This window comes from Mytilus edulis, chromosome 9 (genome assembly GCF_963676685.1).
Source record: "Mytilus edulis chromosome 9, xbMytEdul2.2, whole genome shotgun sequence".
In the NCBI taxonomy this organism is placed as follows: domain Eukaryota; kingdom Metazoa; phylum Mollusca; class Bivalvia; order Mytilida; family Mytilidae; genus Mytilus; species Mytilus edulis.
Window position 1 is genome coordinate 57,748,022 of NC_092352.1, and position 14,282 is coordinate 57,762,303.

Sequence of the window (14,282 nt, forward strand, 5' to 3'; positions counted from 1 at the left end):
TTGCAGAGTTATCTTTAGCAATAGAGGCAAATCATAGTTACATATGATAGGTGAAAATCTAGCTCAAAATTATGGGCGCCAGTGGACTAAATTAGACAAGTAAGAAAAAAAAAGTCATTTCCATAATTTTCGCCCTCTCTGTTAACCCCCTATAGGTTCATCATTGCCGGGCTACCGGAAGTACTAGAATGCGTGAAAATGGAAGTGTTCGGGATTATTTTAAGATTTTCTACGTTTTAAACATACGGCCTTTGTTCAAAAACAGGAAATATGTCTAGAATTTCATGATCTACAACGGAAAGCGCACTTAAATCATAAAATGTTTAAAATGCCTTTGGTATACGTGTAATTAAAATGTGTAGGAAACAGATCCTTCACATTAAGATTTCCGTAGCTTTGTATCTGACTCATTACCTCTAAAATAAAGCAAAATTTAGTTTGGTTAATTTGTATGTGAATAAATATCTATGTATTATTCTAGCAGTGTATAGTACAATGAGTTGTGCATATCGAGTGCACCTCGAACTTTTACAATGGTCCGAGAACAGTAGCCGGGACAATGAATCAAACACAATTTTACAGTGCCGGATCCAGAAATTTTCATACTGAGTGGGGGTACGTCCACTGACTGCCTAAGAGGCCAGCACCCCCTGTCCCCCTTAGATCCGCCTCTGATTTTCGAGCTCTAATAAAGACAATGAATGCTTTGGGGCTTCTTCTAATGTTAGTTCTGTCGTTTGGTGGCCTCCATCATTTCTGATTATTTTGCCACTCTTGGTCAAACTACGATGTGGGCATACGCTAAATTACAAGGATTGTTTGATAGGCTTTTCCCACAGGCACTTGTCTCAGAATTCCCACCCCCCCCTATATACCTTAATATAACATATAACACTGTTATATTAAGGTACTATAGGGGGGGGGGGGGGTCTGAGACAAGTGCCTGTGGCTTTTCCCGAATTTAGTATTAACCGCATTACAACATTGGATGTAGACTTCTATAGATATATTGAATTCACATATCTTTTTATTCCACAGTGCAATTTCTTTAAACTTTCGGCGAAAAAACTTCAATTTCAATCTATTCAGGCTTCGGCAAATTTAGTCGCATCAGTGCCGATAAGTTGCACATTGCAGTCCAGTCTAATTCTGTTATAAATCTACGTTATAGACAGAACAAAAATGTTTGTATCATAAATGTCAATAAAGAAACACATTATATAATTTAAACAAAACTATAAAATTGTTTATTGCAAAATCAATGTTCGTTTTCATCACCTCTATATTTCCCGCCAGATGTCACTGTTGTAAAACAAAACCACTTGATGACATCCGGGGTTTTATTCAAATGCAGCAGCTGATCGCCGAAAAGAACAGACTACTCGACCATTGTCAACGTTAAATTTGCGCTTTAGAAAATACTATGAAACATTGTTGAACATTTAAATGTAACATAAATTATTTTATTGGTAGGTGACCCGAGGAGAGATACAGTACATTATCGTGAGCTTTGAAGCGTGATTAAATTTGATAAGCAAACATTTTCATTTGTATTGAAAATGGCGGAAGTAGCCACACAAATTTCTGAAACTGGACTTTTGATTGCAAATGATAAACCCGTAAAAATGTACATCACAGATTATAATTGTAAATTAAACAACATCGCACAACCATCATTTATTAATGGATGTCAATTGAAAAGAGAAGACAACAAAGAAAACGAAGGAAATCGTGAGGTGAGTGTGCGCCATGTGCCATTGTTTATGTTTTGATAAAATATTGATAATCAAGTGAAACACCTGTCATTCACACAGGTATGATTCAGGTAAGTGTACTATACATCGACAAAATTGATTCATTATGTATATTTAGTATATAATTTAGGGAAAAGGGATACAGTTTGTAGAACTCTACTCCTGTGTGGATAGATTGAGAACATTGAAGTTTTAATTTAATGAAAATATATTGATACACAGAAAAATGAAGAGGTCACTCCTTATTTTTTTTAGCAGATTTTTAAAATACTAAATTTGAAATGAGTTGATACTATTAATTCAGATTTTTCTCATTATAAGGTTAACTCGTTAGGTGCGTTTGATAATTACTGATCAGAATTCCACTATCTGAATATATTTTATAAGCCTGACTCTACATGTATAGCTTTTATTATGATGTTGGAAGTGTGCAGCACATGTCCTTTAACTGTGTTTGTCTTTATATTAAAGTATTAAAATTTTTTTTTTACTGTGTGTTTTCAATAAACTAATATTTAAAATCATATCCAAGAGTACATGCATATGTATAAACTAAGGGGATGTGGAAAGATTTATATACATGTATGTGGCGACTTAAGGACAACCCCACCCCAAAATTAGTTGCTATGGTATGATGAGGGATATTTTGTCTATGAATCATATATATCCACAAGAGTTAAAATGACATGTATAACCAATTAGAGGTTGGTGTCAGAATTTTCAAAAAAACAGTTTTACCTATTGGTCCTTGAAGAAAATGTACTTGTCCTCACAATAATTTCAATTGCTAAATACCAATTTTTTTGATGTCTTCATTGACCAATGTTGACCAAAAATAATTCTTGTAAAAATTAAAAATAATCCCAATCTGCCGTATTAAGTTATTAATCCTTTCAGTTTAGGTCATTTCTGGGAATAAGATAATTTTTCAATATTTGATTTAGATGTTATTTCAAAACAATGTTTCTCTGTTTTAACTGGGTTACTTTTCCCAAGATTCATATACTTAACTAAAACAGGTTTTTTCTCATTATTGAAGGTTGTAGGGTGACTTGTTTGTTTACTTTGTGGGCTAGTCTTTAAATGGATAGTAACTAGTTTGTTTAATTGGCAAATATACCAGTGAAAAAGTTTTTGATTTCATTGTATTTTAAATGAGTGAAGAGCATTCTGGACCAAACAAAACAAATCTGATTTTAGGGTGTCCTCACTGAAAAAAAATAAGTTGGTAGGGGTTTTATTTTTGCTGATTATTTTTTAACCTTCCACATTATAATTACTTTGTGTTTTTTCACCAATACCCCCCCCCCCCACCCCCCCCCCCCCCACCTTTTTCAGTAATTTATCCAACAGCTATGATAAAAAAGAATAATGTTTTAGGGGTCATCCATAATTGTCAACCATTTTCCAAAGTGTACAAAACGTACACTTTTTCAGACCCCCCACCCTCCCTCAAAAAGTGTACATCAACCATTTTTCAAGAGAGCAATCAATCATTCTTAATAAAAAGAAGATCCTGTTTATTATATTTTAGTTTAATATAGAAATTTGCATTGAAAATAAACTAAAACATATCTGACTGTTTTATTTGATGACATCTATCTGTGATGCTTGTGTTTTGTTAGAATAAAGAGTTCAAAGATTAGTGTAATGTTTTAAAACATTTTAAGTTTTTAAATTTTCCGCCTGTATTTCTATTTAAAAAGTCCCTGTAAATATGCCATTCATGGCACTATTATCGTTTGTGTATATACTGTAACGTGTACATATATTGGATATTTTTTAAGGTTAAGGTTAAACTTCATATGGAGGTGCTCAGCCTCCTAATTAAAGGAGGCTTATACTAAGAAAAATAAGTTTACTTCCGGTTTACTGGTTTACTGTTTTGGAATACATTACAAGGAAATTAATCGATTACCAGTTTAAAATCTTTTCACAAAATGGTGTCTTGTCAAAATCAAAACATTCAAAGAATTTAGTGTTTCCATCAGTTTTGTTTATTAAACAGTGAAACGATAACGATCTATAATAAAGCAGGTGAAATTGACAATTGGGGGTAATGAGAAATGCTTGCAAACTTTTTGTTTAAAAAATTTACAAGTTTACATTTTTGAAAAATTTAGTTTTCATATGATTTGATCTTTTAATCGTTCAATCCGGATTGAGGAGAATTATGATATCGAAATAAATATCATCAAGTAAAAATAATAAAGAAGAAATAAGAAGAGAAATACACCCAAGCCAATTCTCCATTTTATACATCGACCTTCCCTTCGGAAACGAAATAAATTCTGGAAAAAAAAAGCGTACGGTAAAAATGTTGATTTTTTAACCCCCTCCCCCCAAGTGTACGTTTTGTACACTTTGGAAAATGGTTGACAATTATGGATGACCCCTTAATGAATAATGACTAAATGTGTTATGCCTAAAATATGTGCACACAAAGACTTTTGTTGCATATACCAAATACCTGAATTTAAATAAGACATGTAGGCAATAATGTTAAAATGCAGAGTTTAATAATAAAATTTCAAGTAGAAAGTTATTAACTTTTTAATCTAACTTTTCATTGTGTACTGTCTAATGCATGAGTGAGTAGATTCATATATATTTTTTGAAGTGAAAATATGATTATTTAAAGTTTAAAGGTTATAGTTTTAAACATATATTAGTGGGTGTGCAGTCGTTATCAACATGATGAATATTCCTAATAGGCACAATAATATGTAGCAGTAGTTTTCAACGTCTGTTTCAGAATACAATTTCCTACAATGTAGATGTATATTATCTTTTTGATATACTTTTTGGTATATTTAAGTTTTTTTTACTCAACATGCTCAAGTCAACACCTGTCATTTAAATTGGCCTGTTATCAATGGGTAGATTAATGTGGAAAGGGCATAAGTTTTAATTCTGGTACAAATTTGTTGCCAAGTGATGTTTTTATTATTTTAAAAGACATGAATACATGTACAAATTAATTGAAATACAGGTCCTGTATTAACCATTGTCAATTAACAATGCTACTTTTTTTTTTTTTTTTTTTTTTTTATCTTTTTTATGAGGAAAGATAAGCTCAGGCAATGAATTTTTCACTAAATAAATCTTCTTTCTGTTCTGAAAATAATTGGCTGAGGCAATAAGTTTTTCACAGAATCAACAGTAAGAATGTTAAGTTTCTACGAATCTTTGAAATACAATGCTTCCTTCAAATCAATTAAGATATAGCGCACATAGCAAGTGCTTCCTGATCCTAAGATTCAATATTTTTATGTATGTACAGTCAGGATAAATTTGTCACAGTGAGGCCACACTTAGGCCATGCAAAAATTATTGTTGGTTTCCCCTAACCCTGCCAGGTATTTTTTTACCCTCGGGTCAATTTTTTTTTTGCAGATGAAGCTAAAAGAGTTGCTTTTGTGTGTATTGACAATTATCAATGATGCTTTTTAATATTGTCTGATAATCTCTTAAATGTGTTTCAACTTTGCTCAATCCTCATTCCTTCAGTTTCACATAGATTATACCAAAATATACTTAAAATAGAATTTGGAACAAACATAAATTACAGGTTAACATTTTCTGTAGAACCAAACTGATTATTTCACAAAAAAATAAAATAAAATAAAAAGGTTTTCGTGCCTGTCGGGCCTTGATAATTTTCACATGTTAGGGGAAACCAACATTCATTTTTCAATGGCCTTAAAAATAGTTTGGTTTGCCCAAATCCTAACCAAAGGTAGATAACTTTTTGGATAAAAGAAATTGAAATAATTTTTTAGTCTTCATACCTATCACCTATCTGATTTAAAAAAAAAATAAAAAAAACATCAGGACAATGACAGACTTTGAGTAGGCAGCTATTTTCTGTGTAGGTAGCTTGAGCTTGGGAAATCAAACATTATGTTTTATGGCATCAGTCAACCTATCGTTTAAAAAAAAGCTTTTTTAGGGATGAATGATTATGATTGTAGATCATTGATCAAGATAAAATTTATTTACAAAATGTATATGCACTACACCCACATGAAAAATAATTAATATTGTAGTTTGAGTTGATATATTTATTTTCAACATATGATTTTCAGGCTTCTGTTGTATGATTCAGTTTTATGGTAAGCAAATGGTAGAAAAAAGTCATTGGTTCACGAAATAGCATGTCATCTATTTAGCTTGCAAGTTTGATTTCCACATCAGAAAGCTAAAACAATTGTACATACACATTTGAGTACATATGTAACTGCACTGTATTAATTGTTATGTCTAGTTTAGATGAACCGTGTTGACAATGTGTCATATTTATATATTACTTGTACAGGTGTAGTTTGCCTATGCATGTAATTTTTCAAAGAGGGATCGTGAGAAGTGTGGTTTCAAATAGTTTGATATTTTCTTCCCTTTTTCTTATGTTTTACATTTTTGCAATGTTCTAGAATCTTAATTTACTGCCTCTTCTCAAATTGCAAGTTGCAAGTTGATTTTATGTTGGAATTGCTTAACCCATAGAATGCAACACGTTTCTGTTTCAATTTGATTTTTTGAGTTCACCGTTTTTGGTCTGTTGCTAAAATCCCCATCCTCAATTTTGCTCAAACTTTCTTTTCTTTAGATTGGTTGTAGACAAAACATTTCTTCAAAACTTTCTAATAGGTGAATAACATGAACCTCCCAAGACTTGGAAGATCAGGAATAATGTTGATGAGTGCTACGGCATTTTCCTACATGTACATGGTGGGCCAACACTTTCTCTCTATAGTTAGGGACCTTGCATGTCTGATATCCTCTACAGTTTTGAACTAATTTTATGTGGACTAATTGAGAGGTTTTGCTCCATGCTAAAGACCACACTGTCATGGCCGTGACGTTTGAGATGAAGATCAGCAATAAAACCTCTGTTCCTTTGCTTTTTGTCAAGATGGTGATTATTCATGTTAGTGCACTGCATATCCCGGCCCTACTATCCTTTTATTGAGGTCTTAAGGGGTCCTGGTGGCTGAGTGGTCTAGGAAGCATATCAACACTGAGGTTGTGAGTTTGAATCCTACATAAGGCTCTCTTTGAATCCAATCTTAATTGACTAGGATTTTCATTTTTTCGATCTAAGGCAGGCAATTTTCTTAGGGCATTCCAGCTTTTTCCGCCATTGAAAACAGATCACCACAAAAAATCCCAGTAGTGCTGGAAGTGGCATTAAACACCATTCAATCATTGGGGGCTTTCATATACATGTATATGCAGTGAATCACAAACTGTCAGACTGACAATATGTCCAACAAAAAATCATTTGGTCAGACAGAAATTTCTCAATTTTTTAGTAGAACATCTATAAGAAAATGTCAAATTTCTTTTTCAGTCAGACAAACCCTAAAACATTCAGTCGTCAGTCTTTGATGAAAGTTCAAATCCAAAATTTACAACATTTTCCCCAAATGTGTATGTACAATGACCAAATTTTGCAAATGGTGATGTGGAACTAGGTGTTATGAATGAGAAAACTTTTGTGTTGCTAACAGTTTAGGTACAAGTACACTGTTATTGCATGCAGAACAGACTGTTTGAGCATGCTTGTATTTTTTGTGATTTTAGAGAAATTTGGTGTCATTAATATGCATATATTTAAATGTCAAATTATTGTCTGTAGTTTTGTTGTGATAAGTTATTTGGAATGATTTTTTTCGATTATTATATTTTTTTCAATCTTTTCGTCTTTTAGTATTTATTATCTTTTTTTTCAAACTTTAAACTAGATTTTAAGAAATCTGAAATATCAATTCTTAGTTTTCAAATGTTTTTTTTGCATTTTTTTAGCATTTTTTAGCCTTGTTTTTTTTTTATCATATTTAATAATCCTCGATCTTTTGATGACTGCAGTTCACATGCATGATGTTCAATTTAAATTGTTTTTGACTGGTACAAGTTTACACAATTATCAAGTGACAGATGAAAAATATATTGTACATTTAACTCTTGTTTGTATGTTATATGGATTTTGTTTATGAGTGAAACAAAAATCTCTTTCAAGATTACTGATGACATCACCTTCTAACTGAAGAGGGGTTTCCTGTACCAGTAAAACTCGCAAGGAAGTTTTTCTTATGTTTATATAATTTTTGATTACATAACTGTTAGTATTCTTGATAAAAAATAATTTTATGAAGATATATGTTGATTTAGATTTTCTGATATTTGCCACTGGACATGTAGCAAACACCAATAAATCTGATTTCTGAGGCTTTTCTAATGGCATTTGGATGACAATCTCTTTTTGATCAGCAGTGTTCTCCACAGAATGTGAAAATATCATCATGGAAATTAACATAGCATTATTACTGCAGTTTATCCTCAAAATATAGCACCATGGCCTTTAGGGAGCTACCATTTGATTTTATGGGGGAGGGGGGGTGCTAGGATGAAATTTGAAAAAAAGGCAGGATGAGCAACTTGATAAAAAAAAGGCAGGATGACAATTTGTGTAAAAAAAGTCAGGATAAACTAGTAAAAAAAAAAGGAAGGACGGAATAGAGTAAAAAATAAAAAGGCAGGACAGAGATTACAATTAAAAAAAAAAAAGCAGGACAAAATTTTTCATCCTAGCCCCCCCATAAAAATCAAATGGTAGCTCCCTTATGCATTCTATTCTATTGTAAAATCATCCAAGATAGCACCAGGGTACCATGGTGCTTTAAGGCCCTGAGGAGAACACTGGATCAGTTATGTCACATATTCTTTTTTTGAACAAAATTATGGGATTTTTTATTTGTAACCTTCAATGGTAGACAAACATGAAATTTGTGTATTGTTTTCATTAATTAAGGTGCAACAAAGCAATCAGCATAATAAATTTTCACTATATTATCATGCAATATACATGTATAATTAAAGTACAGGTTGGTTTGATTAAGTTTTATAGAAATCATCCACCGTTGTTAATAATTAAGTCCTATATTTGATTATATTTTATAGAAAAATTCAGTTCAGTAGAATTATAAATGAAATGGATGATCTACAACTCTATCGTGGGTAATTGTACGATGTGTATTGATTGGGTTCATCCCTATGTTAAAGATATTTGCTTATTAACTTCGGGTAATACACCAACTTTAAAATCTAAGCAACCATATTGTAATGTCAGGGCTCGGGGGATCCCTTCAGCATTATTTATTAATGATAAACAGGATCTAGAATGATCTCCGTTGATTAATGTGTTCCATTCCGATAATTATAATTCCGTTGTATTGATTCAAGAATGTGGAATCACCATAGATTTTTATGATCACTGCCCAATCATTCGATCTTTTCGCTCGTAAATATGGTCTTTAGTTAAGTAGTGTTTTACTGTCCTTTTCAGTACCTAATAAAAAGGTGTAGGCATACGTTCTATCTTTGGGTTTTTGCATATTTTATAGCGTTGACGCTTGAAATTTAGCAGTTGATACGATTATGGATTTTTGTTGTATAAGAGGGTTATAAACCAACATTTTTAGATGTGACCTTCAGTGTTGTCTTCAGTAAAACAGTAAGCCTTACTTTGTATAATAGTGGTTTGATATGGCAATTCAAAGACATTAAATAACAGAAATAGATATTTAAAGGCAGTTGTATGTTTTCAAAGATGGAGACATGTTCACAATTTAATTAAGCTAGAACTGTTTTTTCCTGCAAATATTTTAATTATTTTATGAATAGTTTGCAAAATCCTGGAGGATAGAAATTAATCCATTTTATCCAACTTTTGGACCCCCCTTTCCCTATTTTACCATGAATGTAGCAGTAAGGTAACTAATTTTCATTATATGGACTCCACCCTATGAAATGAAAATTAAAAAAACACCAAAGTCTTACACTTTTGTACCATTAGATGCAATTTGGCTATCATTTGATTTCTTAGTTATTGTCTACTGTTGTGGGTTCCAATCAACTTGTGCGGGTGCACTAGACTTCCTTTTTACTATACTGGGAATTTCAGTTTTTCTTATGAAATGTCTGTTTTCTCTGGGCACTCTGGCTTCCACCTCCAATAAAAACTGGCCGCCATGAAATAACCCCAAAGTGGCCCTTAAAAGTTGTGTTAAAACACACAAAATCAAATCTTTTTTTTGTTTTACATCCCTTGTTATATTCCATACAATGTATAATCATGACCTTTGTAACAACCATGGTTGTAAAAATTTGTATCAATATTTAAAATCAAAACTTTGTTTTGTCTACGATTTTACTATAAATGGCATATAATAGTGTCATTATTTTATTCATAACAATGTACGACTTGTACAAATATACAATACTGGGGACAGATTAAAAAGTCACAATTTTTGACAGTGTTTGTAAACTTCATTGAAGCATGTTCAGATTAGCCTGATAAAACTTTCTCTCCCAGTTACAAAAATTGGTCTGTATTTAATAGCCTTTAAGTGTAAGCTATGTAAATATAGTGTGATAAACGATTTTCCCTAAATAAATAGGTGATTAATCTCTTCTCTACACAGATTGGATTTTTCCAATATTGAATATTTAACTTTAAAACACTATTTCTACTCGTTCAGTTTATTTAACGTGTTTTTTTTTTGCAGGAGATTTGAAACTTGTTTCCAATCAGGGTCATGATCTTATTTATATTGAAACTCTTACTTTTGTCCTTTTGAGTTCTTATAATTAAACCCAACCCTTTTAGCAGGTATATTTTTACATTGTTAATTTTGTAACTTGAAATAGATTAGCTTGTTTGGTATGTAAAATAAACTGGATTATACAAAACGAGATGTGAAGAACAGTTTTAAACTTTCAAACTATCTCTATTAGAGGTTTTATGTATTTGTTTACATAGATACTTGGATCAATTAGCGTTCTGTGAGTAAACCAATATTGTAATTTATACAGTCATTTAAATGTTATTTAAAAAAATTATCAAATAAATCAATTTTGATAAACTGAGATTGCTTTGTTATGAAAATTAATACAGTTAGAAATTATTTAAATATTTATTCTAGTCTTCAATTATTACCTCCCTTGGATGCTGAAGCATCATCAGTAATTGTTATACAAGAGTTAACTCCCTTTGTACACTAGAGTATCATCAACTTTGGTTTTTAGTAAGCATTTAAATTGGATGTTAATTAATCTTAATCAAAATTTTAATTACAAAAATGCATTTATGGTGCTTTTATATTTGTGGTGGTCCTTTAACATATAGAATAAAAGCCTCTTGTTCATAAGTTACTGTGGTGGTATAAACGTTGATCAAAGAAACCCTTGTGTTTTACACCCAGGTATAGTGTTTGTTTTCATTTATCATGAAATAAATATATCATAATTGGACTATTATTTACAGCTATGATTTATTAAATTTAGAAAGCACTTGTACAGACTTGCTACACAATGCTATAGTATTATGAATTTATAATGAAAAAATAAAGTCTGTTTATGGTTTAAAGCAATAAATTACACTTTTTGAGTGTTGACTTAGTACAAGACAAAGTTATATGAGTAAACACTTTTTCAGTTTAGGATCTTTCGCAGAGCATTATTTAAATTGAGAAAGACATTATAAAATAATGTAGTTCGAAAATTCTGCACACAAATTGTGTATTCATGTATACCGGGTATATAAGAAAATAAATAGGTTACAAATTTAATTAGAAGTAGCTAAAGTATACAACATTCTTACCGGTAACTATGAAACAATTTTCTTAAAGGACCATACATTTAAATGGGCAAATACTTAAAATCTTACATCTATTAAAGACATTAATTTATTTTAAATGGAAAAGAGATTTTGGTCAGTCATATGAAATATTGAACCCAATGTTATCGTGTTCAGGTGAAAGTGAATGAAATTAATTCTTGTAGTAATAAATGTATTCTAAGGTCCCTCTTTACTGATATGAAGTGGTCTCCTTTTATTCTCCACCTTTTTATCAGTGTTAAGATTAGCACCTGTTGCAAAAGAAAATTACAGATTAAGATATAAAAAATAATGTTAAACAATTGCAATGTTCACCCTGGCCTCTTTAGTGCTTGTTTTCATTTTTCCATAAATATTTATTCGTGAACAACAGCCTTTTTAGAATGAATTAACCCCCTTTAGAGGGGTAAGGCTATTGTTTTTATTTAATTTAATCATTAACCTAATTAAAAAAATAAAATCCCTCTGGTCAAATATTTCAATTATGACGTCATTGTTACATCACAAATAATATTCTTCTAGTATATAAGAGTTTTCAGTTTTCAAAATTCAATGTGAAAAATTTGCATCTAGGATCTTCAGTCATACATGTATATAGTTTCTTACGAATGCATGCATGTTTCAGCAGTGTCAAAGCAGTATTTATAGGCCATTTTTGTTGACAGATAAACATATGACCAGGGGCTAGTATGTCACCACCCATAAGATATATGTACTGCCAGTCAGGCAAAGTTGTTCAACTTGAAAGGAATAGTGTTTAATAAATTAATTATATCAGATAGATATATACCTTTGAGGAATAGTAGTGATAAATGGCCCCTTCTATCTCAAACAGGGGAGTAGGTTATTTTGTATGAGTGTGTGCGGATAATTAAATACAGAAAGTTTTTTGTGTGAAGGACTGTTCAAGACATTCTAAAGAAATATGATGGTAAGGTCTATTTGTGTTTAACATGTTAATTTTCTTTTAAGTGTGAAAAAATTCTAAATTAAATTTTAAGGTTTTAGTGATGATTTCTTTTTCACATTGATTTTAAATATAGTTTTGAAATTTTCAAGTTATATGAACAAAAAACAGTGTATAATGAAGAATGGACTTTTTTTGTTTTTTTGTACATGTACATGTTTAAAATTTCTTTTCAAATCTGTTTAAAATTAACTTTAAGGTCATGAACTCTTTTCCCCCTTTATCTTGTGTTATTTTTGTTCTACAGTTATGTTTCCCCTTGTGACACATAAAGTCCTCATTAGTTTTGACTTTTGCAATTATCTTCTACAAAAATCTATAGTATTTGATCATAAAATCCAATATTGATAAAGGATGATAATCAATTAAAGATCTATTGTGCCGCGGCTGATCAGTTTCTGGTAATTTTACACCTGTCAACCTAGTCAGCTGTGTTACCTATTTGTCATTTTTGTCGTTTTTACCTGTATCCTGGAGAGAGAGGTTTGGAGACTTTCACTTATTACCTACAATTTATAAAACTATATACCGATAAATTGTTATATATTTATGGTCAAGCCACTTTTATTGATAGCGGTCGACAATTTAGTATTGTTGTTGGAGATTTTCATTCCTACCTGTGTCCCCCATCCAGGTGAAACGATCTGCATTGTTGAAACGACATCATTTGTTGACGTTGATAAATCATGGACGGATACAGTACTGTTTGACTTTGAAGGACAATATTTTTTCGTATTTTGGTGAAAATTCAGGGACGTGTTAAAATTAAAAGTGTGGATATGGATTATTTTTTCATAATGGTAACATCATTATAGTATTAGAAGGATGATACTCGCTTCACCAATGTATTCTCAGGTAAGATTTTTACCTGTGATTAGGATTTTGATGAAGCTGAAACATTGATTTAACAATGGAGGCTATTGTGAGAAAGAGACATCCATCAATTTTATTTTTCCCCGATTTAATTAGCGTTGAATTCATTGTCATAAGAAACGATCACAGTTTGTTTGTTTAATATATCTGTAAACTAATTTCATGTTTGTTTTTCAAAGATTTAACTTCGATTTAGATAAGAAACCCCCGTTTTTTATTCAATCATTAATTCGCTAAGGTGAAAACTTGAGAGATTTGGGTCTATTGATGTTTTGTTGAAGAGTGTGTGCCATTATTTACTCAAGCTCAAGTAGAGGAAAGGGTGGATCGTGGCTTTTCAGTGGAAGTCTTGACTGTATTTACACAACAGATAGGCATTTTATGAGCAAGAAAGTAGACATGGCGCAGTAATTATATGGTGGAAATGTAGATAAACAGCCCCAGGTTATACAAGTGAAAGTTATACCATGTAGATGACTGTGTGACGATGTCATACAGGTGACAATTTTCCGTAGGTCAATCTGTAGTACATTTTACCTGTAAAACTTTCTTCAATAACCCTATCAGTAAAGATAGGATTTTGGGTTTATCTCATTGACTTGGACTTAATAGGTCAGAAAAATGCAGGTAGACTTAGAAAATCCACTTTCCTTTAATTTAATTCTCATTTAATACTAAATTTGACACAGTTTAAAAAAAAAAGTTTCAATTTGAAGAATATAATTACCATTGTACTAGTCTACATGTTTTATGTTACAAGAAAAGCCATTAAATTGTTTTGAATTTGTCAAGCTAGCTTTCAAATTGTGAGAATTATACCATTAAAAACCAATTGAATTTTTATTGAGCTAAATTATGTAGAAATTAAGCTGTGAAATTTGGTATGCAGTTGCCTCCCTTACTTTCCTCATCAGTTTATTGTTCATGTTAGTCATTTTATCGTCTAATAAACGTTACAATTTAACAGTCTTTAAATTTCATCCTGACATTAGATATCACAACTCAA

The 14,282-nt window shown here is 31.3% G+C and overlaps 1 protein-coding gene across 22 annotated transcripts in view; it reads left to right on the plus strand.

The window, feature by feature from the left end:
* Positions 1 to 1,188: 1,188 nt before the first annotated feature.
* LOC139488632 (RNA binding protein fox-1 homolog 2-like) overlaps positions 1,189 to 14,282 on the plus strand; it is a 44,306-nt gene continuing 31,212 nt past the window's right edge. For 3 of the 22 annotated variants that reach the window (XM_071274393.1, XM_071274396.1, XM_071274411.1), the window contains exons 1-2: positions 1,343 to 1,736; positions 5,843 to 5,869. In XM_071274393.1, the coding sequence (XP_071130494.1) occupies positions 5,867 to 5,869 (3 nt within the window). In that variant the 5' untranslated portion in view covers positions 1,343 to 1,736; positions 5,843 to 5,866. Of the gene's footprint in view, positions 1,737 to 5,842; positions 5,870 to 12,800; positions 13,259 to 14,282 lie in introns of those variants that run through there. The other 19 variants (XM_071274366.1, XM_071274372.1, XM_071274369.1 and 16 more) reach the window with 15 other exon arrangements.